Genomic DNA, 26,613 nt, shown 5'->3' on the forward strand with positions numbered 1-26,613 from the left:
AAGTAAATTTTGTCCCGGTAATGAAATTAGCACTGAACAGATTACTGTGTTATCTTGAGTTTAAGCCTCATCCTTTTCGCCTCTTATTTCATTGTATGTACTGTAGCTGGGAAATAAACAGGGGATGTGGGGAGAGTTGAAGTTTGGAGCCGACCCAGGAACATTACGATCTAAATGGTGCATAGTTCAGCCCCCGGGCCCCGTGTTTGAATTTCACAATACTGTACATCCATCCTACTCACGCTGATGAGCAGGATGAATAATGAAGTCCAAGCTACAGTCCTTCTGAGACTTCTGAGATTACCAGGAAGAACACATGCCTCCAGAACCCCCGGGTTCTGTCCGTTGTCCCATAAAGAACAAGGTTCAGTGCATCACAGTACTAAACCCTCGCTGTGGATCCTGTCACCTGTTGCTTGCACAGAGACTGAATCACCTCCCTGTCGACCTCACCAGCCGAAGTGAACGCCGTCGGTGGCTCCAGTCGCTTCAAGACGCACTGAAAGACCCCCCGTCAGCCTTCAATCCACCTACATTAGAGCGGACGTGGAGCAGTGAGAGTCTGGCAGATGTGTGACTTTCGTCTTAGTGCTTCGCCATCAACATTATCTCAGAACAATGAGAACCAGCTCGTCTGAGCGAGCTGCCAAGCCCTGTTTGAAAGTGTTGACAGATGGACTGTGTAGTCAATTACCCACTCACGCCGATGCCAAATTTAAATCTGAGCCTCTTTGTTCCATTGGTATCCACAAAAACAGCTTTCTGAGTGAATTAGCCTGCTTTTTTACCCTCACCACCAACATCAGGTTAGGACCAAATCAAACCACCTGAATAATTCATTTTAAGATGAATAATCCTCTTTATTTATTTGATATAGTAAGAAAAGGTACATAGGATTAGTATTGATTAAAAAAATCTGGAAGTCTGTTCTATATAAAAGCTCTCTTGCTTATCCCCAAAGTGGTTTCTCCACTTATTTATCACATTCAAGAAACATGCACGAATGCACAAAAACATTTCAAAGCTGCCGAATAGAGGCTCATCGCTAGCAGGCTCTACTTATCACAGAGCAGAGAACAGTATCATAGTCATCATGGCTCATTTAAGCGTGTAAGTCTTGCATATACTGGCTATAACATAGGGTTCGTTGTGCTATAGGGAGCTGTATATTTGATTTACATTCTACGCCCCCAAACAGGAAACGTTATCCATCTGGTACAAGGTGATAGGTGATGCCTGGGGGGGGGGGGGGGGGGGGGGGGGGCTCGGGCCCCTCGGGCCCCTCAGGGCCCTCAGGCCTCTCTCCTCCGTCATCCGTGTCTTCTTTATGGTCTTCTACGATCTGTGAAGACAAATGCGTGATGCTGGATCGTGCGCTTGATGCCCCTGAGCGCGTCTGTGGACATTAAAGCAAACCTTTACCTGCACGCATTCCAAGGGATTCCATCAAGTCCACCAGAATCCTGATTTTGGCCATTTCTGGATCGACACAGATGGTCAGTGGCTTGTTATTCCGATCCCTCCTCTTCAACTCAACCCTGCACGTGTGAACGATCACAGCGGTCAAATGTGTCTGAATCAATCTCTTCCTCACTAGTCTTTGCCAATTTAACTCACTCGCTAACTGCACAGCTTGGGCCCAGATGCGACTCCATTACTTACACAACAGCTCGGATGTTGCAGTCCCCATCTGTCTCCTGCATCCAGTACCTGTTCACCATTTTAATGTGAAGTTTCTTTGCATTCCGACTGTAGCGGAGGCAGCAGTTGCCGTACGAGCCTGAACAGAGACACGAAGGGCCACAGAGTGAGAGGCAGTTCAGTGAGACCTTCAGAGGAGAAAACGAGGCCTTTTCACCACTGGACGTATCTGACTTATACTGGTCTGTGCTCGAGTTTTCTCTCTCACTTCTCTTCAGTCAGTCATGAATGTGTGGCCTCACTGCTAACAGGAAAAACCTGAAAAATTTCCATTTCCCCATTTGCAAATCCTAAAGATTTATTTAGGGAACGTTGAGCATAAATAATGGAGAAGGAGATGATTCATTTCACCTCCAGTGTCACTCATACAGAAGAGATTCAGCAGAGCCCACATGTGCAGTCTGCAGCTCATCAATTATAATACTACTACCACTAATAATAATAATAATAATAATAATAATAATAATAATAATAATAATAATAATAATAATAATAATAATAATAATAATAATAATAATAATAATAATAATAATAATAATAATAATAATAATAAGTAAAAAATAAGTTTTGTTATTTAGGTATTATTATAAAATATTTATATATATATTATATCAGCATCTGGAAGGTTTTTCCTTGAGGTAGTTTAATTTATAGATGGAGAAATGTTTCTGCTTCAGTTTGCAGCTTGTGAAAGCATTGCCTCATTAGAGGGGTCTGTAAAAACAAGTCCAGACAGATTAGACTTTGGCATGAGGCGCTAAACTGTTTTAAGCCGATTAGTTCCCCTCACTGAAAGACTGTCAGTCAGAAAATAAAAAGCAATGCGAGTACAGATTGTGTTGAACAAATTCAGTAACTTTAGCTGGAGGCGCACAGCGGTGTTTGTGAAGCTGAATGTGGTCCGATCCTCTTACCTTGTGCAAGACTCAGGTACATGCACGCGAGGAGCAGAAGGAAGAAAAGAGCCTGAAACCTCATGTCTGCTGCTGCTGCTGCTGCTGTTCTTGTCCGGCGGTTCACTGCACAGAAACAAACTGACTAAGTACAGAGTTGAGCAAAAGTGAAAATTGGAAGCAGAGGCTTCTCGCCCCCTCTGCTTTGTCAAGTCTGCCCAATGGTGTGTTTTGCTCCACATTCCTCCCCTGTCTGTGAAGCGCTTGTGAAATAAATAGGTCATGCATTTGATCCCAAAGTAAAAATGTTGTGTCCAGCTGTTTTGTGTCAAGTGCTCTAAGTGGTCTGTTTGGGAATCAGAGCAGAATCAGAGCTCTGTTCCCATGGTTGCAGGCTTTAAACTCATTCCATCATGTCTGCAGGAATCCAAAAGCTACAGAACAACATGGGGGGGTGTTTCATGAGCATGCAGAGAAACCTACCTGCTCGACGTCAGCACCTCACAACACGTCCACGGAGGAAAACGCTTTTCTCCTGTTTAGTTCGGGGTTCCTCTGTATCTTAGTACACGCGTAAAACAAGCCTCCTCCCAGTCCGTCCCTCAACACACCCCTCGAAGGTTGAGCAACAACGTAGTAAAAGTGCAATGTAATCTCCTACTCAGGCAAGGCTTTATGTTATGATCTGGCTCAGACACACACACACACACACACACACACACACACACACACACACACACACACACACACACACACACACACACACACACACACACACACACACACCGATACCACCCAAGTATCTCTTATGAAACTTATTGATTTTAACTAATAAATTCCCCAAGAAAACCTTTGATTTCCTGCAACTCAGATGCATTCAAAGTGCGGCTGCCTTTAAACACAACACCTGGTCTGCAGTCTCTCGTAAATGTGCGACTAGAAATGTTTTTCGCTAGTTCCTTGAGAACCAGCAGTGGATTAGCACATGGCCGTGTTCGTGCGGTCCGATCCGATACTTCGGTAGGTTTTGGCCAGGCCCTCACACAAAAGACTGTGAGCTGAATGTTTTTAATCATGATGAGTATCTAATGAGTCGAATTAGAGCGGCTGCAACCATTTTTCACGCTGGTCCGTGTTCCGGCCTTAATCTCCAGGAACGCTGACGCCTTTATTACACATATTCTTGGTACGATGAGACTGGGAGCCTGTGTGGGATGTTTTTTACACTTCATTAAAAATTCATTTAGAATTGAGTAACAGCATATGTGGAGAATTTGTAAGTATTTTTTTTTAGTTTTAGTTTCAGCGCAGGGGAGTGCGACCCTCAGAGTTCATATACTGTATCCAGAGTCTGCCTCCAGCAGAGAAAAGCTCCCTCCAAGAAACCAAAGACGGGTGAACTTTCCAGACATACATGCTCCACATGCACATCTCTCTAAGAAGCTTATTTGGTGGCTATCATTTTCTTCTTTATATTGGACTGATATATTGTCAGTCAAAATAAAAATGCACGGTATGGTAGCAAATTTTAAGAATCATAGAAAGAAAGAGTCCAAAAGAATCCAAATCAAAACCACCAGTTTCCCTCTGAAGCTATTTTTATATTAATTCTGTTCTTTTTTGCACTTATATCGTACATCCATCCATTTTCTACTGCTTTTCCAGGGTTGTGGGGGGGGGGGGGGGGTGCATGAGTCCCTGCCACCCTGAACGGGAAAAGCGGTAGAAGACGGATGGATGAATGAAACTCGAGTCATGCTAAAACCCCACATTCCAATATACAGAGGACATGAGCTCAGAGTGAGGCGACGTCTCCGGGGACCCATGAACTGTGTGCTGAGGGCAGACAAAAGGTGTGATATTACGTTTTGTTTTCATGCCTAAGATGCATCAACATTTTAAGACGTGCTACTAATCGGTCTGTCAGATGCCAAATCCAAAATGTAAGAAGAGCCAAACGTGATCATTAAACACTTCACAGCACACTCGCTTGTTGATGAAAGCCGCTCGTTTTCCTGTAAGTCCTTTCGCAAGAATTGAAAATCTGGCTGCTACAACTTCCTGCTATTCATATAATAAACATCTGTAAGGTCCGGTTCTAGTATTAGGTGATAAGGTCCAGCACACAGTGTGAGCTCCACTTAGGACACGAACTGCTGTACTGGATTCGGGTCAAAGCTCTGTGGGAGTCTAATTCTTCCACTCCAAAAGGAGACAGCGCTGCTTCTTGACCATTTCACTGTAATTGTCTTGCTAAAACCGTAAAAAATTACTCATGTACTTTAATCTCAACATGATTTTATGCCAAAATGGATGTGAGTTTTGACCACAAATGGACTCAATGTGAAAGGAAAAGTGAGGATGTGTTACATAAATAGTCTATGTTATTTTTATTTCAGTAGATAGTGGAGTTGTTTATTTTATAGTAGAGTTTAGAGTTTATAGTTGTTTATGTTACAAAATATTAATGAACATTAGTTGTTCCTGTCTGTTTTGTAGCAGCAACAATTCAAAATACTATATAACTACTAAAAGTACAATGATATGAAAGCAGTATTTAAGTCAGCGATTTTCTTTTATTTCATGGTTTTCAACATAAATACGTTCTGATTTGCTTCATTGTTTCAAGGTTGTGTCTTCTTTGCAGCTATTTGATGCGGGGTCCATGGAGGACTCACTCCGGCTCAGATTTTTATGGGGACTCGATTCTGAGAAACGTTACTGTTTTTGGGAAGGATGAGTTTGATAAACAGCAGAGGTAGAACTTGGAAACTAGAGAGGTACCAGGGCCAAAGGCCAAAGTGGTCCCAGTGGTAGAAGTCTCATTTAACTCAGAATTCCTAGCAACTACATCCCAATTCTCTGTCCAGTGGGTGTGTAGTTAAATAGTGAACATAATAACACTTGAACTCTTCAATCACATTTGTGCTTTTTTCTGCTTTTTTTGACTAAAAAAAAAACTAAAACTAAATTATGCAAGGAAGTTACAAATCTTCATGTGACACTGTGAAAAGATTAATCAGCTCAGGCTCAAACATGCATGTCTTGAAGGGTTGTGCTCCGAAGTGCAGATCCTTGCCAGAAATACTTTCTTTAAACTTTACTTCGAAAAAAAAGAGAAAAATGTTCCTAAAAAGTATGTTAACCACACAAACATTACAACTACTGCAATCTCTCTCTGTTGTCTTAGTGATGAAACAGTAACTGATAAAGGTAACACTTATAACACACTTACAACATTTAATTATTCTGCCACATATATCTATTTATTATATTATTCCTTTAGTCGATAGAATTGACATTTACATTGCCATACCTAGTAACTACAGTTGTGTAGTTACATAATAAACAAGTACACTCCTTGTCTAAGAGTAACAGGCCAAATACGTTTTAGAGAGGACGAAACTCATCTTAATTTATGAGTAATGCTCTGTCGCCTTCTAGCGGTCAGAGGTGGAGCTGCACTAAACGATCCCGCTCCGAGATCCCAGTCCAGTTTTTCTCATTGAGCCTCCACCGGCCCGTCCTAACTCCTGACCGGGTTTTACAGGACAGTCGCCGTCTGGCGCACGTGGGCGGAACCGACACCGGCTTGCTTCCACTGCAGCCACTGAGCGAGCGGCGGAGCAGTGAGTCAGTCCGCGCACAGTGCAAGTCATCCTGACTCCAGCGGTTTCAGCGCGAGCGTGGGCTGTGCTACTGTTTGCTAGCTGTTAGCCGCAGGTACCATAGCACCAGCGCTCCGTCTCATTTGTAGTATCTGTTAGCAACATGAGCACCGAGGCAAAGATGTTGCTGAACCACGCCAAGACTCTCCGGCTCCACACCGGGAACTTAGTCAACAGGAGCCGCCTCAAAAAGAAGTGTCCCGGCTCCCCCAGCGAGGAGGTAAGACGACAACAACGACAACAACAACAACAACAACAACAGTAACACACCTGTCCGACGGGAAGCCAGGCGACTCACTCTGTAAGTTAGCCTGTTAGCTTAGCCTCCGAGTCAACTTTAAGCTGTTTAATCATCTGGTTGTAACGGCTAAGAGAACACGTGTAACGTCGTGATATCAACGAAAGCGTCTGTGTTAACGTTTGAATGAGTGCGTTTGGCCTGAGGCGACACAATTAAATCAGCGTGACTGTATGTGAAAGCCACCCGCTAAGCTAAGGGGGCAGCTCTGCTGTTGCTGGTCATCGGCGGTTGCTGCACACGTTGACACAGAGCAGGTGCAAACCAGCTATTACGTGTTATTTACCTTTTGTTAACAAACCCACTGATTGTGTTACAAATATTACCCAGCATATCAGACAAACAAACAGAACCATATATCACATATCAGAATAGGTGATCGTTCAGGTCTAGAGGTCCTAGTTCATATAAAGACGACGGGTCAGTGTTGTTCCTTCCTTTGTTTCCGTTTAACTCATCACTGATTTCTAAAAAGCGTGATTGTGATGGATTTACAGCTCTGAGTCCAACGTTGCTCCTGTCATTTATAACAGGTGTAATGATTAGCAGAAATTATAGAAGGAACCTTGTTTGAGATTCAAAATAATGAGGAGTTCAGAAAATATGACTTGAGTTTAACTGATATATTAGAGTGCAGATTAACAGTCTGACACAGATACGTCTGAGCTGGCATTTAAAAGCTTAATATTTATGGGACAGATGTGCCAGAAACAACTGCAGATTAAGTGAAAAGGTGCTTTTAACTGCGGCGTGGCCACATGACATCGCGTCCTCCATTCTCTGCTTTCACAGTCGGACGTGTTTTAAGTTGTTCGGTTGCAACGCTCGGCCCCAACAAAACCTGCTTAATCCAGACGTCTTCACTTCACTCATCTCCAGTTTGAGCTGTTTGACATTTTCATGCTGCTACAAAAACATATAATACACACACACGCATGCACGCACGCACGCACGCACACACACACACACACACTTTATGGAATGAGTTGGAAATTGCGACCTCCAGTTTTTCCTACTGATTCATTTGTTTAAGTTTACATGTGAATTGAAAGAGCAGGAAACCAGAGTATCCAGTTCTGGAGTGGAGACTGACTCAAAAAAGGCAGTTCGGGGGAAACCCTGTAAAAAGGAAATCTGCATGCTTTACAGACGTTAATGTCGTGATTAAGCTTTGTTCCTCTGTGTATTTCAGCTTCAAGACTGCATTCAGGCCACGCTGAGCGACTGGATTGCTGCGACAAAGCTGCCTTCCATGGTGGGGACACATTCAGGTTCTAATGTGGAGCAGATAATAGACTATACACCAGTTCAGTCCATGTAATGATGGAAGTAATACACCGTAGTAATACGATAATTACCTTGCTGGTCAGTAAAGGCCAGAGCTGCATTCCAGTGCTGTGGAAAGTAAAATAACTGTAGAGATGGACATCAAAGCATGGCTGTAGGCGAACTGAAAGGAAGCTGTCATGATGAATGTTCATGCAGTGCTGGCTGCCAAAGGAGCCAATCCATTTGTCTGTCTGTGGCGGTGGGGACATGAAAAGCTTTTTCTAACTGTGTCTTTAAAAGCAGTAGCCTTTCTTAAAAAATGGTCGTTTGTTTTAAGTTAAACAACAACGTTGCTCAAACATGAAGAGGAACAAATCTGCCCGATCTGTCGGACATGAAAATCGTTCCTGCTTTGGCTGTTTTGTTGGCTCAGCTAATCTGTTTGAGCTGTTATCATCACACCCACTGGTTTCCAGTAGAGGGGGTGGTGGTGGTGGGGAGGGATTGAAAGAGGTGAACTGGTCTCATGCAAATACTTGAAAAGCAGAGTCATGGGTTCTGACGCCTCTTCAGGCCGCGTTTGCTGCCAGCTGGAAATGCAGACGTTCAGTAACAGCGTCTGCTCAGCTATGCTAGGAATAATCATTGTTAGTGACAGCTGCTATTTTAGTAAACTTCAACATGTGTAACAAGGGTTTTCTCCAGACTTGAGGGATTTTATCAGCTTTGCTTCTTACTGGTTTTCTTTTTTGGCTCATTAAAACCAGGTTTCCTGAGCTCACAAAGTCTTCACTTAATATTTATTTATCTTCTTCCAAGTTACTAAAATATTTGTTTTTAGCCAAAACATCATTCAAATATTTTCACTTTCACACGTATTGTTTTTATATATTATGATATTGCTGTGTAATGTAATGTAAATGTAAAGCGTTTTCTTCCCATGCAGGACCTTCCAGATACACTGGATTGCTCCATCCCCCAGGCAACGGATGCCATCACACCTGAAGAGAGGGAGGAGGTGAAGGTTTCAGGTCAGTGTTACTGTCTTTTGCAACAACATTAAATAAACAATGTGACACTTAACTTGGTGGTTAAGGACTTTGACAGTTAAGGTTTCCGTACACAAGGTGTTTAGATAGAAACAGGTTTGTCCCATTAGATGCTACATAAGAACTGCTTTGTAACTAGACAATGTTCACCCTTGGTTTGCAGTTAAGCTCTTCCTGTGTGAGCCGGTTCAGTCCTCCATCAGAGATGCAGTGGAGCTGGGTGAGCTTCATAAAATGTGACATTCCTCAGTGTTTGTTTAAGGCTCTTCTCATGGTCCAGCCTTGTGTGTCTCCCACGTCTAGCCTGTCAGACGCTGGCCGTGTCCCAGGTGGACTCTGTGATCATAGCGCCACCTGGGCCTTTGGAGGGTGACAACCTAAATTTGGTACATCTCCAACCAGCCTGGGAGGAGCTGGAGGCTCTGGTCAGAAGCCAAAGGATTGTTGCCATTGGCACTTCTGACCTGGACAAAGATCTGCTGGAAGAGCTGTACAACTGGGCTCAGGTCAGTGTGTGTCATCGTCACATGTAACAGTAATGACATCTTTCGTTACCTTGCAGTTGTTTCTGCTAAGGTTTTATGTGCAGACCACTTGACTATTAGATGTTGTGAGGTTTATCCATGTACCACCACATCCGCGTGCCTCCTGTTGCGTTGAACCAAATGAATAGAGACTTTTTTCCTCTGTTGGACCAGGTGAAGCCCAGCAGTAACCAGGTCAACCTGGCGTCCTGCTGTGTGATGCCTCCTGATCTGACAGCCTTTGCTAAAGAGTTTGACATCCAGCTGCTCACACACAACGATCCCAAAGGTAAAACCTTATTTCTACTTTCTGTGCTGCTATATGTGGAGGAAAAATTCAGTGGTGGAAAGTCCTTACGACTCTTCCTCGCTTGGCCTCGTGTTTCTCTCTGCAGAGCTGCTATCAGCAGCCACCTTCCAGGAGGCCATGCAGGAGGGAACACAGGACCTGAACATTGCTGACTGGAGGATGGAGTGGGTCCTGCGCTACTCTGTTATAGTGAAGAGCAGGGGCATCATCAAGTCTAAAGGCTACCTTGTCAGTGCAAGAAAGGCGAGCCCTTAGCACACACCACCAGAGAAGGAGAAGAAACAGGGATGAAGCCATTTTCTTCCTTTTTCATTAACATACACAACATGCAAACTCACAGCTCTGAATTATGGGTCATAAATCATGAGTCTTGAAGTCATTGTTTTATCTTATAGATAAGGGTGTGTTTCTTCGGTTCAACAGATGCAGGTGTTCATTACAATGGTCTCAGTAAGATTTAACCTAAAAGATGAACATAGATCAATCCCAGAGATGTTTTTTGGGAGAAAAGATTGTCAGTTGCTAAGTCTTGAACCAAGGTTCACGAACCTTGTACTCATATGAAGTGCCTCTCATCTTTTAGTCGTCCTGTCCTAATACCTGCTCTGTGAATCAAACTTCAAATACAGACATTTGAATGAAATAATCATAAGTAGGTCCATCTTAGAAAACGTAGAAAAGCCTTATTTTATAGAGAATGATTTCAAAAATTATGAAAGGATGAAGAATATCTAGTGTACAAAAAAATGATTTTATTCATGAAATTCCTGCTGTATGTGACAGCATTCACATTCCTTGAGTGAGAAAAAAAGATGCACTAGTTCAAATCCAACGACCCAACCCAATGAGATTTGTACTTGATTGAATTAGATTTCAAGCATTAAGGTCGATAACTGTGTGAACATAAAAATTGTATTTTGTCATGCTTTCTTTCTAACTGTGTGCTGATTTTGGCACTGCATTGAAATGTTTACCTTTCTGCGCTTATGAGATTCATTTGAGATTTGGGAATATGGCAAATCTTTTGTCATTGACATAAATAGAAGAACAACATCTTCTATAGCACTGGAACATTTTTAAATCTGATGTTTTTATTTATGAATCATTGTCTTTTTCAGACAGGGTCCCAGTAAATCCAGTGAAGACAATTTTCTGTTTTATTGTAAACATATTTTATGTTGTCATATCTGTATATCGTGAATTGGCTTTAATAAACAAATGAAACATGTTTGTACTGTGAACACTGGTGTAAAATAATTGACTCGATAACAACAACACAGTCTTAGAGGTATTCATTAATAACAAGGATTTTAACAAACGTCTGAATATGCTGCAGTGCTGTGTTCACCTGTCTTCACAGCAATAGCTTTATAATACAGAAAACGTGACTGTGACCAAGCGGTGGTTTTTCTTTACCCTTAACTACCTTCATACTTTTTTTCCACAAATGTTTTTGCTGAAACAACTAGTTATTAAAATAACCCTGAGCACAAGCGTTGAGTTTGGTGGTTGTTCAAGTTACAGCTCTGTGCTGGTCTGCTCGACCCGCGTTTGTTCCGTTTATCGATTATTTTGGTCTGACTCCGAACCGGAAGTGAGGCAGTATTCAACATGGTGGTCACCAGGAGCGGGGTTCATGTGCAGTCTCCAACTAAAACAGAGTCCGACCATTCCTCAGATGTCCAGGTACGTGTGGAAAGGAAGTGTTTCCTTATCTGTTAAATGCTCCGACACGTAACGTTTTATTGCGGCGCGAATGACGCATGTTATCTATGGTTTAACTGTCGCGCGCTGCTGCTGCTCAGACTCACGTGGACGCAACCGACGTCTCTAGTTCTCTAAGTTTGTAAACGTCTCTATGTTTGTAGCCTGGAGAAATTAAAACACGCTTAAAAGGTGAGACAGCGCATAACAGCGGACCAACAGTGTGTGTGTCAAACGTTAATAGGATTTTAATTACTGTGTTAGTTTTCAGTCCATACAACCAGACAAAATAAAAAAAAAAAACACTAGCATTTTTGCGATTGTGGGAACGGTAGGAATGATCAGCCGTTTGTGATCGGACCGGTACCGAGTCCACGTCATGTTCCCCGACGATGGGCTTCATCTGCAGGCTACACCCAGTACTACGCTGTTTGTGAGGCCTTTTGTCTGGCATCGCTTTTGTGACGAGAGTGAACAAGCTCATTGTCCCAGATTTATTGTTAATTTTGAGCACATGTGAGGAGTTTATGTTCATACTGTGAAAGTGACAAAAACGTCCTTCTGAATGCCATATAAATTCAGGATGCAAACACAGAAGAAAACAATGGGTCTGTGTTTTTGGTTGTTTTCATAGGGGTCATGGACAGTGATAGTTTGTTAACTGTGTGAATGCTGCTCCTCAGGCCACCCCTTCCACCGGTCGGAGGACGAGGAGGACTGCAGCAGCAGACACTGCTGCCCAGGACGCCCCTGTGGAGACAAGTAGCCAGCTCCACGAGAGCGAGGGAGAGCCTTCGGCTCGTCATCCGACCGTGATGATTAAAAGATGCGCTGGAATTTCCACAACCCACAGTCCACAACAGCCCTCGACACCAGCGGAATCCACTCACGAAGCAGATGTGTCGGACCTGGAGTCAGTGGCGTCAGATATCGAGCCGCTAGCGACGCGCATCAGGAGCAGGAGGAGACAGTCCCGTCCACTTAACTGGGAAGAGGAGGAGGCGTCTGAGGCGGAGTCCTGCTCGTCTGCAGTGTCCGCGTCCAACACTGGCTCGAGCGTCCGCCGGAGTACGAGGAAGAGGATGCTGCCCAAAGGTTCTGACCCTGCTCCCGTATGGAATGAAGATGTCAAAGTGGACCAAGTTCTGGAGACAGAGAAGGACGTGTCGGAAAGAGTCACTCGTACTCAGAGAAAAGCTGCTTGTACGAGATCAAGTGTAAAAAAAGCAATGGAGTCGGAGGCCTCAGATGCAGAGAGCTGCATTTCTGGTGTCTCAACAGATAAAGCTTCTAAGTCCATCACCCGCAGATCCACAAGATCGACTCGGCAAACATGTCCCATCCCCATCTACCTGGACGAGGCTTCAGAGAGCTCTCAGTCCCCTGCACCCACGGGTCGGCGTACTAGGGCAGCGAGAGGGAAGCCAGCGCTTACTGTTGATGCCAGCGAACCGCAGTCTTGTGACTCCGACGGGTTCGAGTCAGGGCCCGTTTACAGTATGTCCGCTCGTAGACGGGGCAGGACTCAATCCAAGGCCACAGACTCAGAGTCTGAGCTGACAGACTTGCATTCCCCAAATCACAGCCCCTGTCCCACACAAGGCAGGGGAACGCCCTGCAGCAGCCGCGCAGGCTCTGCTAACAGCAGGCAAGGCGCCCTGACCTCCAGGCCCGAGGCCAAAGAACTTAGCATGGTTGTGGAGACAGACAGCTCATTGAACGATTCTAGGTTGGACAGTACGCTGGTCAATGAGGACGCAGACTGCACAGTGTTGGTGGATGAGCAGGGAGAAAATGTTATAGGAGATTCCCACGTTTCAGATCTCGATCGTGGAACTGCAGAGACCACCGAAGACCAGCGGGCGGAGCTGTCCACTGAAAACGAGGACAGAGACGCCTCAGAGATGGAGATCACACACCCATCGCTGGGGGAGAGGACAGTGGGTGAGGATGCAGGTGGAGAAACTCAGTCCAGAGTGGTGGAGACAATGGAAGTCAGCGCAGTGACGACTGACGATCAGCACATGGCTGATTCCAGCGAGGCCCAAGTTGAATCCATTCTAGTAACATCTGAACAGCAGCATGAAATCACGGTGGTTTCTGACTCTGAAAATCCCCCAACTGACATCACTGTCCGGAAGGCCAAAGTGGTGAGCCTGCTGGACAGTAGTGATGAGGAAGACGGAGGATCTGATGAAGAGGAGGAGAAGGATGACTCTGAAGATGATGATTTAGAAAGCAGGGAGGACGAAAGAGGAGGACCGTCAAAGACGTCCGACTCAGCAGGCGCGTCAGTGGAAGGTCTGTTCATGATCGACACGCGGCCTGGAGAAGATGCTGATGAACATTACTACAAGGACAAGTCAACAGAGCCACAAGATGAGGAGGAAGCCACAAGGAAACACGCGGAGCAGGAGCCACAAGATGAGGAGTTCATAGATGAGGAGGGTGACGATGAAGATGACGAAGACACTGAAATTCTGTACTCCAGCAGAAATGTTCAGGGGTGGGTGGCCCGTTTTTGTTTAGAATTAAATGAGAAGATCAGTGCTGCTACTGTAAACTATAAATATGCTATTGGCAGCAGCTGGAAGCTCCGAATAGACTAGATGGTTTAGGTCCTAGGATTTGTTAGAAGAAAATAAAATAACCACACCTGATTATGCAACAGCTCATTTATGTTTAAATTAGGCAAGACCTGTTTTTTGTGTGTTTGTTTAAGAGACATCCGGTATGTTTATCTGATTCATCTATAAGGCACACAACCTACGCAGCCACACTCCTCAGACGCATCATTACTGCATATTATTGTAACCATGTGGGGAATGAGACATATTTGCTCCTCCTGAGAAATTTGTGCCAATTTGTTTCAGGAAAGAGTTGTCCAGCCGTATTGACCCTGGCCTCAAAGTGAAGGCGCTCGGGGGTTTATACATCAATTTTCATGGCAGCAAATCAAAACCTGTCTCCAGTTCACTGCTGAAACTAAAAGAAAAGAAGATCCAAGACGAGGTAAATAGGAGATTGATTTTTTCCGTTTGGAAGGTGATCTGTGATGCAGAATGTCTAATAAACTTTATAGACATGCAAGGATGAGTAAATCCAATATTACCTGAGATTCATGGTTTCTCTCCAATTTTCTTTGACTTTAGATTTCTTTCTTTAAGTAATGGAGTATTGATAGTTTGCTGTGTTGATGGTTTTGTTGTTGTCCATAGGTGATGAAGAAGAGTGTGATTGGACCAGACTTTGAAAAGAAGGATGCGGTGCCTCCTTACAAGGAATCCAAGCACGTCTTAAAACAGAAACACAGGGTAAGTTTAAAAAAACTAATGCTCTGACTTTGAGTCAAAGTTGTGTTCTGAGTCCATTTCAAAGCTGCTGGAATGATCATAAAATCACCAAAAATAAACTCGACAGGAGGAGAGAGCCAAGTCGACAGGAGAAGGCTGGTTTAATATGAAGGCCCCTGAGCTCTCACACGAGCTGAAAGGAGACCTTCAGGTCTTGAAGATGAGAGATTCCTTGGATCCCAAGAGGTTCTACAAAAAGAACGATCGAGACGGCTTTCCCAAGTATTTTCAGGTCGGTTGTTTTTTTTTTTTTTTTTTTTACATCTTCCTTGTGCAGAGATCTATCCTGGATTTTTAAACTCCAAACAGGTTTAATTGGGTTTTTATATTAACACAGGTTGGCACAGTGGTGGACAGCCCGGTCGACTTCTATCATTCCCGTGTTCCTAAGAAGCAGAGGAAAAGAACCATGGTGGAGGAGCTGCTGGCTGATGCTGAGTTCAGGCAGTAAGTTAAATTATGTATATACCGTATTACTGGTCATCTGCTGTGGCTTCAGCAAATGACTTGGGAGAAACAAACACTCAGTCACCCTTCTAGCTGATTATACTGAGGTTTAACTAATGTGAGGTACTGACACTCATGGGTGTCATGTCAGGGACATTCAGACAAACAGGAACGGGGCCCTGCTGCTCTGATCTTATCTGTAGTGTTTCCTGTCTTCTGGTTCACTTGTTCTTGGCTTATTACATGATACATTTTTTTTGTAAAGTAACACCAAAATCATCAGTACTTGAAAAGTAAAGACATGTTTGTTTTTCCCCAGTAAAAACAAGAAGAAATTCCAGCACATTCTGATGGAGACAGCGGCGCAGGCTGCCGGCAAGAAGAACAAAAACAAAAACAAGAGCAAGAACAAGAAGAAATTTAAAAAGAACTGAATCTCAACAATTCCTGTGATAAAATCTAAGTTTGAGGGAATTTTTTAGAGACTTCAGTGCTTTAAGCAGAAAAAGGTTGTCATCAGCTGGAGCATAGATTATATTTTTGTGACTTAACCATGACTACAAGAAACTGAATCCTGGTCTTTCATAAAGCATGATCTCAAAACAGAGTTTATGTACATGAAATAGATTGTATGACAAAGATGTTAATTCTCCAACTATGCTATTAAAAAGTGACTAAAAGTGACTAAGTGATTAAAAAAGACTTTGTACAAGGATCAGTAATTATGGTGAACATGCTTACAGTATTTTTAACTGCAACATTAATTAGTCAAATTCTATTTAACATCTTGTTTTGCAGTATTCATTGTAATTAAATACATGTAATTCAATACATTATTGAAAATCTTTTCAATGGCTTAAAAGTTTCTAATACTTAAACTAAACATTAATATAGGTTGTCCTGCAGTATAAAATAGCACCATATCACTATCTTGGCCACTTATTTTTTTGCAAGGGTCGTGAGCATGATGGAGCGAATCTCAGCTGACAGTCGGTCAAGAGGCTAGGTTCAGTGGACAAGTCGCCAGGCCATCGCAGGGTTAAGTTACTGTTTCTGGGAAGAAAAAAAAAACAAATTCACATAGTGTACAACATGTTTAAATCTGTGTCCAAAATGAACATAAACATAATATGCTGGCTGAAAAAATTGAAATCCCATATAGTTAAGATGCTAAAGCACATGGAGTAGGGCTATTAAGACTTACACCTGGTAAAACACAACAACAAAACTGGTAAAAACAAATAACAGCAGATAACGCCTGCGTGAGGAGCACAAGCAAACACTGGTTCAGATTTCAAAATGACATTTCACTATATCTAAATGTCTGTCTTAATTTATGCTGAGGTTAAGTGTCTTTATTTTTCCTCTTTCATTCTGGATTTTACGTTTGTTCTTCCATTCTTAAATCTCTTCAGTCGCTTGTAGCTGCTGGCTCGCAGCAGTAGCTCTTGGCTACCTTCTTTCTTTCTTTTGTGTTGAGAGAGATGAGCCCTTAACAGCTGCAGCTTACATCCACCATGTCTCCGTCCCACACATACACACAACATTGCTTCTTTATAGCTGAGCCAATTTCACAGTCAGCTTTATAAAAATCAGACAATGTCTCCATTTGGTTTCACCATCAGGGCATTTAAAAAAAAAAAAGAAAAAGCCCAGCTGATGGGTGGGAGGGAAGCGGCGCTGCGTTGCTTTTGAGTGTAACCCCTGCAAATTTCCTGCCTTTTCAAAAGAGGCAGACAACGACAAACACTGCTCAGCAGGTAGTTGGGAGGGTTTGAAAATTAAATGAACATCAGAGGGAGATAAATGAAAGTGTGCGTGCGTGTGTGTGGGGGGCTGTATTTACTAAAGGGATGAATACAAGCACTTTCTTAACCTCTTATGTTGTATCATTCAGTAACAGCTGACTACAGTTTACCAGTAAAAAGTCTTTGATTAGAACCCTCAAATAAGAGGTCACTTACTTTAGTCTTAAGGTTTAATCTGACCGTTTGTTCCCTGGTGGTTCTGTGAGTCTGTAGAATCTTCTGAACTCTGTGGTGAATCTCCTCCCAGTAGGATGGACTGGACTGACTGGTCTGAAGCCTGAGGGACAACAACACAGAAGTCTGAGTCGCAGACTAATGCAAAACGTCTGATACAAAAACACTTTATGTTGTGACTAGGTGTTACTTCCGTCCAGACAGGTTTTCTAGTAAGACACACAGTAACTATGTGAGCATCTGTTGCATTCATACACATACTGACATTATTGAGCTTATTCTGATCTACTGACGAACTTCATCGTTTCAGCATTAGCTCCTATTACCATCAAGATTGATCCTGATCCTTTTCTTTTGTCCACTAGTCTGTGCTGTAACCCAACATAAGACAGAGGAGGCGCTGCTTCTACCTGGACACATCATTTAGTGGGAATTAAAAAATATTTTTATTTTAACAAAGTGCATTTAAACCTCAAGTTAAAATATGATCATCTATATAATACTGACTTCTACAAATAGGTGAAAAGTCCTAATGAAATTTAAAAAAAGCCAGGAGTGAACAGTAATAAAATCCAGAACTGCTTCTCATCCACACCTATTTGTGGGGAGCAGAGGGCTGAGGACTTGCAGACCGCCTGACTGCTGTCTTGCTCTAACTCACAGAGTGGAGACGGAAGCTTTTCATCTGTAATGACATAAACTTACTACCTGCTTCAAAAAGTCATCAAGGACAAATTGTCCAGAGACATGAATAGACTGCGACTTAGGAGCTTAGGCGCCAAAAGCTTCCACCGGCATCTGTCATTTTCTTTATAGATCAAAGATTTGGTGTTGAGACGTGCCCCTCTCCCCGTCGGAGGGAATCTAATCTCCCAGCCTGCAACTCCTGACGCGTTTTTAATTTAGAGAAAAGTATCATTTATTTCCTACAATTTACTTTGCAGTTTAAGATTGTCTATTGATTTTAATGTTTACTTATGGACTGAGCAGACAAGAAAAAGAAAAAAGACAAACAAAAACAAAGCGGAATATTGGTCCCATCGGTGTGTTCAACTCACAGCCGCTGTGATCGATGACAAGGTCTCTCTGAATGTATTAAAGCGTGCATCGGGTCAAATGCATCAGACTCAGGCTGAAACACAAATCAATACCATTTTCCTCTTTGTTTTCCCTTCCCTCGGCCTCCTTTTTTCAGTAATGAACAAACATGACAAGACATCAGCTTCTGTAATTTAAGAGGTGGAGGGGAATTCATCCTGCCTGTCAGCTGTGATCATGTATGTGTGTATGCAGACATACACACCATTTAGCATCACTGTACAATGTGCAATGCTCTTAATGGACTGTTGAGAATTTGTAATTGAAGACTTTTGCATGTGTCTCTTATGTGTAAACAACCAAACAAATTTAGGGTAACAAAAACAGGATTAGGTTCGGCCTGAAGATTGGCTGATATAGTCAGGCAGTAAAGACGGACTAAAGGGTATAGACATGACAAATGCAAACTAAAAAACTACAGATTCCTTCTAACATTTGAAATGTAGGCATCTAGTGCTGCAATTGTTAGACTGAAAATCCTAAATGCTTTATTTTGAAGGTCAGCTTGAGGGGAAGGGTCTTACCTATCTCTCAGGGAACGGCTGCTGAGATTCAGAGGACTTCTGGAGTCTGACACAACCAGGGTAGACTGAGCTGAGGCAGTGCCCCTCACAGGACACATGGTCTGTTCATGTCTGGACGGTCTCTCTGGAGACTCCTGGGCCTTCACCTGAAAAAGGTTAAAGGGCAACAGAGTTTTAAGCTACATTGCAAGTCCATTGTAGGACAAATAAAGGTTTCTAATCTAATACATGAGGTTTTCAGGTCAAGAAGAGGTACTGGAAATCATAATTGTATTTATAACTATACACCCCAATGACACTTTATTGTCCCAGGAAGGACTGAATAAGAACCTGGTGTGTATAAATAGCATTTTGAATGTACAGTCCATTGTACATAGGCAGTCTACATAAAAAAAAAAAACTTAAAAGAAAGTGAAATGTGAAAAACTGACTCTGCTTAATCTTGGTCTGTAGCTCCCCAAGAGACAAGAATCTGGAATGACAAAACAAGCTGAAGGTTAAAATGTGACATAAAACTCACTATTTTATATAGGTACAATATCCACATGTGCATTTCAAGTTTGAGTTTAATTATTATACTTGCAACAGCTTTGAACTAAATATTAACCTATGAATACAATTTTAATTGACCAAACAACTGTATTCACACATTCCTGTGGTCTTGGGTGCATGTGTACAGTTCAAAGCTGCAGCACCTGTGTGTTCAGATAATGGGCTAATGGAGTGATGACGAGGGCAGCCACTCTGGAAAGAGGGGGAAGGAGTTCCCATCCAAGACACGTTACTGCAACGCGAGACCTGGCAAAACACAAAACATTACTCAGGAGCACATCACCTGTAAATACTTGAACTAAAAGAAGAGTTTCATACATAATAACTACCTATTGTGAAGCAATCTATCTAGTTTGCTTTCATCTATACAATTGTGTTTCCCTCCACAAACCACCTGCACATCAGCAGTTGTGCTTCTGAAACATGCACTGATAATGCATTCAGCATGGGGCCAAGCTACTTCATTAGGTATCTATTTGTTAATTGCAGCTTGACTCTCAATTACCAAGGTTAATTGTCGACAGAGCAATTTCCCAGAGGAAAACCACAGCGGAAGTACTGTATGCTCCTCTCTGTAATAAATGCCAGATGTATTCTAGTAAGTTCCATTCATGTGTGTGACAAAAACAAACAACTCACTACCTAATTATTTCTTTTAATAACTGTGTGCTAGAGGATTTTGATATTCATACCACAGGATGAGATCTGATGTAAATGAAGAGGCTGGAATACAGTGTGGAGCAGAGGGAGCCGGTGATAGAAGACTGGATGCTGTGTTATTCTTGTCTATGAACCAGATATCATTCCCCAAGGCCAAGATCAGAAAAATTATCCCTTATATATACACAAATCTCTCTAAGTGATATGTTCATAATTAAAGTTAAGAAATAACTGTGTACCAGACACAAGCCCCTCCGAGAGGATAATAGGTCTGAATGCATAGAGAAACATTTTCATGACGTCAAAATCCATTAACGGCTCAGGTAAAAAGATTAACTCTGCTTTATTATAAACTCTTAATCTGCCCACCAGATTAAGGTAAAATTTGGGATGGTCCCACTGAGGTCTGAACCGCATTAATTCAAGATCCTATTAATACTGTATCCCCTTTTTAGTGAACACATGTATTTTTGGCATTAAAAACCATCTCCCCTCTGTTTAAAGACATATATGTGATGTCACCTACTAAGAAGGGTGGCTGGCTCCTGAGCTCCTTCCTGAAGTGGTGAGGGCCCAGCTGGAGGTGGCCCAGTCTCTGCCGCGCGTCCTCTGAAAGCTGGCACATCTTGCGGTGAGTATAAGGAGACAGGGCTCGTGCTGTAGAGGTAACTGTGGGCTGCTGGTAGCCAGCGTCCGCAGAAACTTTAGGACAAATGCTGTTCTTTTCCTTCTTGCTTTTCTGAGGACGGCGGTCACGTGTGGATGGAGGAGAGGCTCTAGATGAGGACGGTGGCGGCCCAGACTGTGTAAACACAGTCTCAGCATCTTGTCTTTCTTTTCCACATTTCAAAGAGACACAGTTTGTTGAACATTGTCTGCATGGGCTTAAAGACGGTCCCACAGGAGAAAGGCAGCAAGTCTGGTGTGCAGGGACAGAACAGAGAGCAAGAGAAACAAAGAGAAAAAAGTCACGCCAAGTACTTCCTATTAGTCTCCTTCTTAATGTGACACTTAATATTTGTCTAACTTGGATTTCTCTGCAGACCACAATGTTGTGCTCGCACAGAAGCACAAATGTGTCAGCCATTTTAGCCGTAGACAGCTGCTTCCACTCTCTGCACGGACTTGCTCTCCCAAGACAAAACCATTAAACCATTAGCTAAATCATTCGGCTTAAGTGCTGCAACAACAAGGGCTCTCGCAGTGGGCACTGCCACAGAGACAAGCTCTGCAGAATTACTTCGATAACTCTAATGGCCACTAACATCATTCTCCGATGCAATATCCCACTTCCTGCAGGTAATGCCAACCAGGGATAAATAAGTTAAGATAAATGTTAATTGCATTTGATGGCCATCTCTAGTCTAATATGATAAAGAGGCATTACCTGGCTGTAAAACAAAGACAATCTAAATGCTAATTAGGGAGATCACACAACATGAAAACTATTTTTAAGAAAAACTAAATGATGAATAAATCCTCATTGATGCTGCCATTTGAGAAGGTTCTGAATTAATGGAAATGAAACTGGTGTGCCCTTCAACACACAAGCCTCACCATCAGACTTCCTTTCAGCTCCTCATTATCTTACACGGTAGAAGAACAGTCAGTCACTTTTCTTGAATGGTCTCTCTGATGTTATAATCTTTTACTTGGCATTGTGTGATAATGAACACATCTCAGTTCATCAATAAATAATAAATATAAACGTGAAGACCAGCTTAAATGACAGCAGAAAATAGGCAAATTTTAGCAAAGACACCACTGAAAGCTGGGTATTCATTCATCATCATTATCAAACATCACAGTATCAGAGTTCTTTTGGAAGATGTTGTCATTCTGAATCTATTAAAGCAGGATATGGTTTGTCAGCTGGGTGGCCAGGCAGTCAGGGAAATGCCTAAGCTGAGGAGCCATTAGGAGAGAGAAAATGGAGAAATTCTACTGTCTGACAGCCACAGCGGTGCTCTGATCCAGACATCCCCCCGAGGGGCCAGCAGAACACTGACAATCTGCCTGGCTGTCAATGACATCCTATTTAAACAAATAGCTTAGCTTTACTGCACCTGGGAAATACATGGTAGTGTTTGTGGCATAACAAGCGAACTGCTGCATGACAGATCAGAATTTAGTAACAGGCTTCTTTGGAAAAGACTTTCATTCATCTTTAAGCTCTTATCAGTCTATTAGAGTATCCCCCTGCCTTCTAAATTCTCTTTATTGGCCTCTAAAAAACTAACTAAACCTACGCTGTCAGGCTGAAACCAAGAACCATTCTGATTATGTAACAATCTAAAGGCATTTTCTCTAATTAACCACTTGACACCTGGATATAAAGGAATGTTTTCATATAAATTTACTACAGTCTATCAAATCGAGTTTTGTTTGATTAACAGTGCAAAAAATATTATTCAATTTACACAAAAAAAACAATAAATATTCACAGCTGAGAGCCTGGAAGTAGTGAACATTTGGCATCAGCTCTCAAATGACTTAAACCATTAATCATTTGTCCAAATGTTTCATATTTGTTGTTTTTCATGTTGGTTGACTAATTGATTAGCCAACTAATCATTTCAGCTTTAAGCTGTAAACAAACAAAAAAACTTGAAACAACCACACATATAACAAAATGCAATAATGTAAAGCCTAATGTGATTTCATGCAGCAAAGTCACCCTTAAAAGCAACAAAGGCACAGTGGGACAAATGAAGGTGACCCTGAGTCTGGATGGTTAATGTAAAAACTGATGAGACCGACGGGTACTGTGACAAAAATTGTGTTAACTCCCAGCTAGTCAGAGATGTGACAGGAGCCTTGCTATCAGCATCACATATCTGCTTCCCCGTAATTACATTCACAAGGAGAGTACAGATACCCTTGAAACATTGCCAGTATGGATAGATAAATGCAGTAGCCATAGCAACAATAGAAGGTGGGTACGTATGGTGGAAACAGACAAACCTGATGGCGAGCGATACCACCTATTAGAACTCACTGGAGATGAATCTTCACATTGGTGAATGCTGCAGCTATGGTTAAACTCCATCTGAACATTTTGAACCATTGGGCTGGATAATAAATAAACAGTTTATCTGACGTGGCCAGCTCAAATTTTGACAAAACGTATATAAAATGTCTGACGGCTGTGGAACAACACCAAATACAAATCTGGACATACAGTGTGTGTGTGTGTGTGTGTGTGTGTGTGTGTGTGTGTGTGTGTGTGTGTGTGTGTTTAAAAACAAGTACAGAACCAACTTACACATGAAGCAGGTCGGCTGTCTCTCCAATGACATTCTTCTATGACTGATGATGTGGCAAACTCCACTTTGGGGGAGATTCCCTAGTGAGAGAGACAAAATAACACCACAAACAACACCTTTAACAAGGAGATAAAGAAACAAGGATAGATAACAGTGCTGCTTGAACATCAATTTACAACCACAAATCTTCAATCTATGTCTGGCTCGAGAAAACCCAATTGCAAAAAAACGAGGCTCGTGATGTTTAAATAACATGGCATTTAGGCAGAGACATCTAAATTGCTATGTAGGCTGCAAACACAACAAAGTTTAAAAATATTCAAACATGCCAGTTAGAAGAAAAGCAACCTGCGGCCACGAAGAGACGACGTAGAAAACAAAAAGACTACATTTAAAAAGGGGAAAGTTCTCAGTGAAGGTGGCCTGTCATCTTAGGATGAATGACATGAAACATGAGAACAATCAGTTCAATTAAGACCATGTTGAGGACATCGCTTCTAAATTGTGTATTTTCGCAGTGTACCTGCCTGTCTGATACAGAAACAAAAGTCAGGTGTGTATGTATGTATGTATGTATGTATGTATGTATGTATGTATGTATATATATATATATATATATAAAGAGAGAGAGAGAGAGAGAGAGAGAGAGCGAGAGAGAGAAAGAGAGAGAGAGAGAGAGAGGGGCAAAAATCTTTCATCAATCCTTTGGTTTAGAAATGGCAGCAATGCTGCTGCCATATTGATACAGCATATTTTAACAGGATATCTGTTGGTATAGAGAGCATGAACAAAAAAATGAATGAAAAACAGCCTACAGGAAAGGAAGAGGACCTCTTCATTAGTGCTTCTCTCTCTGCTGCTCCTTCCCTATTACCCAATCTGGGGCCGGGGTAGAGGCAATCTCTGCTGTTTTCCTCCATCGTGGCTAGTATCTCACCTTCTAAACACCGCACATACAACACACAATGAACAAGAGCGCACAAAAACCAAGTTAGGAGATCCTGTTTTCGCAGTGTAATGACTGGATACAGTGGGGACCTTACATGCCCATATGGCATCATCAGAAAAGCATACCTGGAGGCACCAACTGAATCAGCTCAAAAGATGCTATGTCAGCTAAAAGGAAGGAAACACAAATACACTGTGAGCTAATGATCAGTATCACACCTAATAGCCTATAAGCTTGCATAGCAAACGATTCAGGGCTTAGAGATGAGAAGGCAAATCCCACATGGCCGTTTACCTTCAAGGAGGTCAGCCACATCAGCAGGGTCAACAACACCGGGGAAAATCTGGTAAAACAGACACAGTGCAGACAAATCAATACTTATAACAAGACGGGATGGGAAGGTCAGTATCTAACTCAGCTAATCTCCCTAGAGGAAAAAGGCCCCTTTTTAGCAGGAGTTTCACTGTAATGATCAGACAGGAGGGTTGCTCATTTCAGCTGTCAAACTTAAGGCAAAAGTCTCCACAGTGGCTTCCAGAGAGACGCGTAATTATGAGAGGAAGCTGCCCCAAATGAATGTGTGTGCAACTACACAAGAGCCAAAGCCACAAACATATGCACAAATCCAATGATTCGGACGGAAACAAAACACACTGGGATAAAGATTTTATTATTTTGATTATTTTTTGTGCTTTTAACAGAATAATGAAAAATTGCTATTGTAAAAACTTCTGGTATAGTAAGGTATTTAAAATTGTTATGTAATATGCATCGTTCTATTTAAGTGTTTAAATTTGTATCATTTCTCTCGAGATGCATGTTTGGCCTTCAAATATACGTAGTAGTCCTCCAAAATGACACCAGAACCAGTCTCAGTCTGGGATAAGTTTTTATAGAAATTGCCATTGTTCTCACCTTGACAAAGACCATTTTGTGGTGGAAGAGTAGTGGGAAGACAGGAGGCAAATGGGGAGTTTTCTTGTACTGGCCCATGATGCGCACACTGAGGTAGACATCATTTTGCTTAGACAGAAGCACTCCAGGACACGTGACCTGCAAACAAGCAGTGAATTATACAGTAGAGCATTATACAAAAAATTAATGATATCTATCATCACAGCCCTAATAATGATAGGAAACACTGAGATTAACATTTAGGTTTAAGGTCATGCCACAGCTGCCCATGATGTATCTTTCTACTAGAATTGGGTATTGAACACTTTTTTTATTTACTATTGAGACTTTAACTTGAGCCTGAATGAGGGAGGATTCCCGCGCGGTGAAGATGTCCTGCATTGTTTCTGTTAAGAGGAAAAGGGCCCTCTGGTCAAATCCTTGTTTGACCCCCCACTGGTCTCTACCACACCCACATCCACCTTGACAAACTGTTAACAAGGTAGGAATGCTGTTTGTCTCCCGTGACTTAGCTAAAGTAGGATGTGTTCAAGGGAGTAAAGCTGCTGTGGGCGTATTCATGTCCAACACTACACTCATGAGCTCAATGATCACAATAATAAAGGCAAAAACTAATTAATATGACGTAGCGTTGATAGATGAAGTCGTTATTAGTGGATGATGTATCAGTAGGGAAGAGTAGTGATTTAATTAAATTACTTAATGGCTGATAGATTGATGTAGATATAATTTATAGTATATACAGAAAAAAAACACTGTAAGGCTAAATAAGCAAGACTAGTTAGCAAAGCTAGTTAGTAAGCAACTAGTTAGCAACAGCAAAACGAAACGCCAGGTAAATTAACGTTATTCTGCGAATACTTCGATTTTTAAAGGACGTTTTTGCGTGAACTAAAACCAAGCAGTGTAATTAGTAAATTGCCTCCAAACTTTAAAGCAGTTTATTAAGATAAGTAACTTTGTGGGGCTACAGTCGCTGGTGGGTTTAGTACAGGGAGCAGGAGCGGGACGCAACAAGCTAACGTTAAAGCTGTGACCACGTCACTTCGTGTGGTTTGTACCCGGGCAGTGGCGTAAACACACACTTACTGCGTGCACGTCCAGACGCACGGTGCACTTCAGACACTTCTGCCGCAGTCCGGCGGAGTGAAGCTGCTGCTTCTTCTTCTTCTGCTGGGAGGCCATTCAAGCAGCATTTAAACGACGTTGTCATAGCTGCCCGACAGCAACAGCGGCGGAGCGGATGTCCAGTCACGTGACCCACAAGGAGCCAATCACCGTCCAATCGCGGGATGAGCCCTCGGCTGTTCGCCAGCAGCTCCGAATGAAGCTCTCATTTATATAAACACCATTATTAAAACATAATGAAGGTTCAAAATGTGTGTGTGTGAACTATTTATAAATATTACTGACAGTAATAATCCCACCCAATGATGTGTTTAAATAAGGAC

General features: G+C 42.3%; 4 protein-coding genes across 7 annotated transcripts; 2 read left to right on the forward strand and 2 right to left on the reverse strand.

Moving 5' to 3' along the window:
- Positions 1 to 835: 835 nt before the first annotated feature.
- Positions 836 to 3,229, reverse strand: ccl25b (chemokine (C-C motif) ligand 25b). The gene is made up of 5 exons (XM_029145962.2): positions 3,078 to 3,229; positions 2,616 to 2,720; positions 1,663 to 1,780; positions 1,423 to 1,538; positions 836 to 1,342 (listed from the first exon to the last, which is right to left on the reverse strand). Exons 2-5 carry the CDS (start codon positions 2,677 to 2,679, stop codon positions 1,326 to 1,328), a joined length of 315 nt encoding a protein of 104 aa, XP_029001795.1. The 5' UTR covers positions 2,680 to 2,720; positions 3,078 to 3,229; the 3' UTR covers positions 836 to 1,325.
- Positions 3,230 to 6,183: 2,954 nt separating this feature from the next.
- On the forward strand, positions 6,184 to 10,953 carry gclm (glutamate-cysteine ligase, modifier subunit). Its single transcript, XM_029145961.3, has 7 exons — positions 6,184 to 6,482; positions 7,753 to 7,815; positions 8,776 to 8,860; positions 9,042 to 9,098; positions 9,182 to 9,384; positions 9,577 to 9,691; positions 9,798 to 10,953. The coding sequence occupies exons 1-7, from the start codon at positions 6,366 to 6,368 to the stop codon at positions 9,965 to 9,967; spliced, it is 810 nt and encodes a 269-aa protein (XP_029001794.1). The 5' UTR covers positions 6,184 to 6,365; the 3' UTR covers positions 9,968 to 10,953.
- Positions 10,954 to 11,254: 301 nt separating this feature from the next.
- On the forward strand, positions 11,255 to 15,900 carry dnttip2 (deoxynucleotidyltransferase, terminal, interacting protein 2). Its single transcript, XM_029145940.2, has 7 exons — positions 11,255 to 11,398; positions 12,100 to 13,922; positions 14,290 to 14,428; positions 14,635 to 14,730; positions 14,837 to 15,001; positions 15,107 to 15,216; positions 15,536 to 15,900. The coding sequence occupies exons 1-7, from the start codon at positions 11,324 to 11,326 to the stop codon at positions 15,648 to 15,650; spliced, it is 2,523 nt and encodes an 840-aa protein (XP_029001773.1). The 5' UTR covers positions 11,255 to 11,323; the 3' UTR covers positions 15,651 to 15,900.
- Positions 15,104 to 26,480, reverse strand: spata6 (spermatogenesis associated 6). 4 transcript variants are annotated; one of them, XR_008694504.1, is made up of 14 exons: positions 26,252 to 26,480; positions 25,163 to 25,300; positions 24,542 to 24,590; positions 24,373 to 24,414; positions 24,114 to 24,238; positions 23,298 to 23,378; positions 20,559 to 20,951; positions 19,516 to 19,618; positions 19,252 to 19,292; positions 18,821 to 18,966; positions 18,257 to 18,330; positions 17,525 to 17,608; positions 17,205 to 17,301; positions 15,104 to 16,269 (listed from the first exon to the last, which is right to left on the reverse strand). XR_008694504.1 is itself a non-coding variant. In XM_029145949.3 (12 exons), the coding sequence occupies exons 1-12, from the start codon at positions 26,345 to 26,347 to the stop codon at positions 16,261 to 16,263; spliced, it is 1,320 nt and encodes a 439-aa protein (XP_029001782.1). In that variant the 5' UTR covers positions 26,348 to 26,480; the 3' UTR covers positions 15,104 to 16,260. The 4 variants fall into 4 exon arrangements, 2 of the variants coding, with proteins under 2 accessions (XP_029001782.1, XP_029001781.1); XM_029145949.3 differs by lacking the exons at positions 17,525 to 17,608; positions 18,257 to 18,330; XM_029145948.3 differs by lacking the exons at positions 17,525 to 17,608; positions 18,257 to 18,330 and having other exon boundaries at positions 17,181 to 17,301.
- Positions 26,481 to 26,613: the final 133 nt, after the last annotated feature.

The sequence above is a fragment of the Betta splendens genome, chromosome 4, assembly GCF_900634795.4.
Source record: "Betta splendens chromosome 4, fBetSpl5.4, whole genome shotgun sequence".
Taxonomy (NCBI): domain Eukaryota; kingdom Metazoa; phylum Chordata; class Actinopteri; order Anabantiformes; family Osphronemidae; genus Betta; species Betta splendens.

What these genes read in the sequence shown, in the direction of transcription:
- ccl25b (XM_029145962.2), bottom strand. Translation starts at nt 2,679, where the DNA reads ATGAGGTTTCAGGCTCTTTTCTTCCTTCTGCTCCTCGCGTGCATGTAC. An exon ending in GTACCTGAGTCTTGCACAAG is followed by an intron (nt 1,781 to 2,615) that starts GTAAGAGGATCG and finishes GTCTCTGTTCAG; the next exon opens with GCTCGTACGGCAACTGCTGC. An exon ending in TGCAACATCCGAGCTGTTGT is followed by an intron (nt 1,539 to 1,662) that starts GTAAGTAATGGA and finishes TCACACGTGCAG; the next exon opens with GGTTGAGTTGAAGAGGAGGG.
- gclm (XM_029145961.3), top strand. Translation starts at nt 6,366, where the DNA reads ATGAGCACCGAGGCAAAGATGTTGCTGAACCACGCCAAGACTCTCCGG. An exon ending in CGACAAAGCTGCCTTCCATG is followed by an intron (nt 7,816 to 8,775) that starts GTGGGGACACAT and finishes CTTCCCATGCAG; the next exon opens with GACCTTCCAGATACACTGGA. An exon ending in CAGAGATGCAGTGGAGCTGG is followed by an intron (nt 9,099 to 9,181) that starts GTGAGCTTCATA and finishes TCCCACGTCTAG; the next exon opens with CCTGTCAGACGCTGGCCGTG.
- dnttip2 (XM_029145940.2), top strand. Translation starts at nt 11,324, where the DNA reads ATGGTGGTCACCAGGAGCGGGGTTCATGTGCAGTCTCCAACTAAAACA. An exon ending in TCCAGCAGAAATGTTCAGGG is followed by an intron (nt 13,923 to 14,289) that starts GTGGGTGGCCCG and finishes AATTTGTTTCAG; the next exon opens with GAAAGAGTTGTCCAGCCGTA. An exon ending in GCTTTCCCAAGTATTTTCAG is followed by an intron (nt 15,002 to 15,106) that starts GTCGGTTGTTTT and finishes ATATTAACACAG; the next exon opens with GTTGGCACAGTGGTGGACAG.
- spata6 (XM_029145948.3), bottom strand. Translation starts at nt 26,347, where the DNA reads ATGGCCTCCCAGCAGAAGAAGAAGAAGCAGCAGCTTCACTCCGCCGGA. An exon ending in ACAAAATGGTCTTTGTCAAG is followed by an intron (nt 24,591 to 25,162) that starts GTGAGAACAATG and finishes CTGTTTTACCAG; the next exon opens with ATTTTCCCCGGTGTTGTTGA. An exon ending in GGAGCCAGCCACCCTTCTTA is followed by an intron (nt 19,619 to 20,558) that starts GTAGGTGACATC and finishes GTGTTTTGCCAG; the next exon opens with GTCTCGCGTTGCAGTAACGT.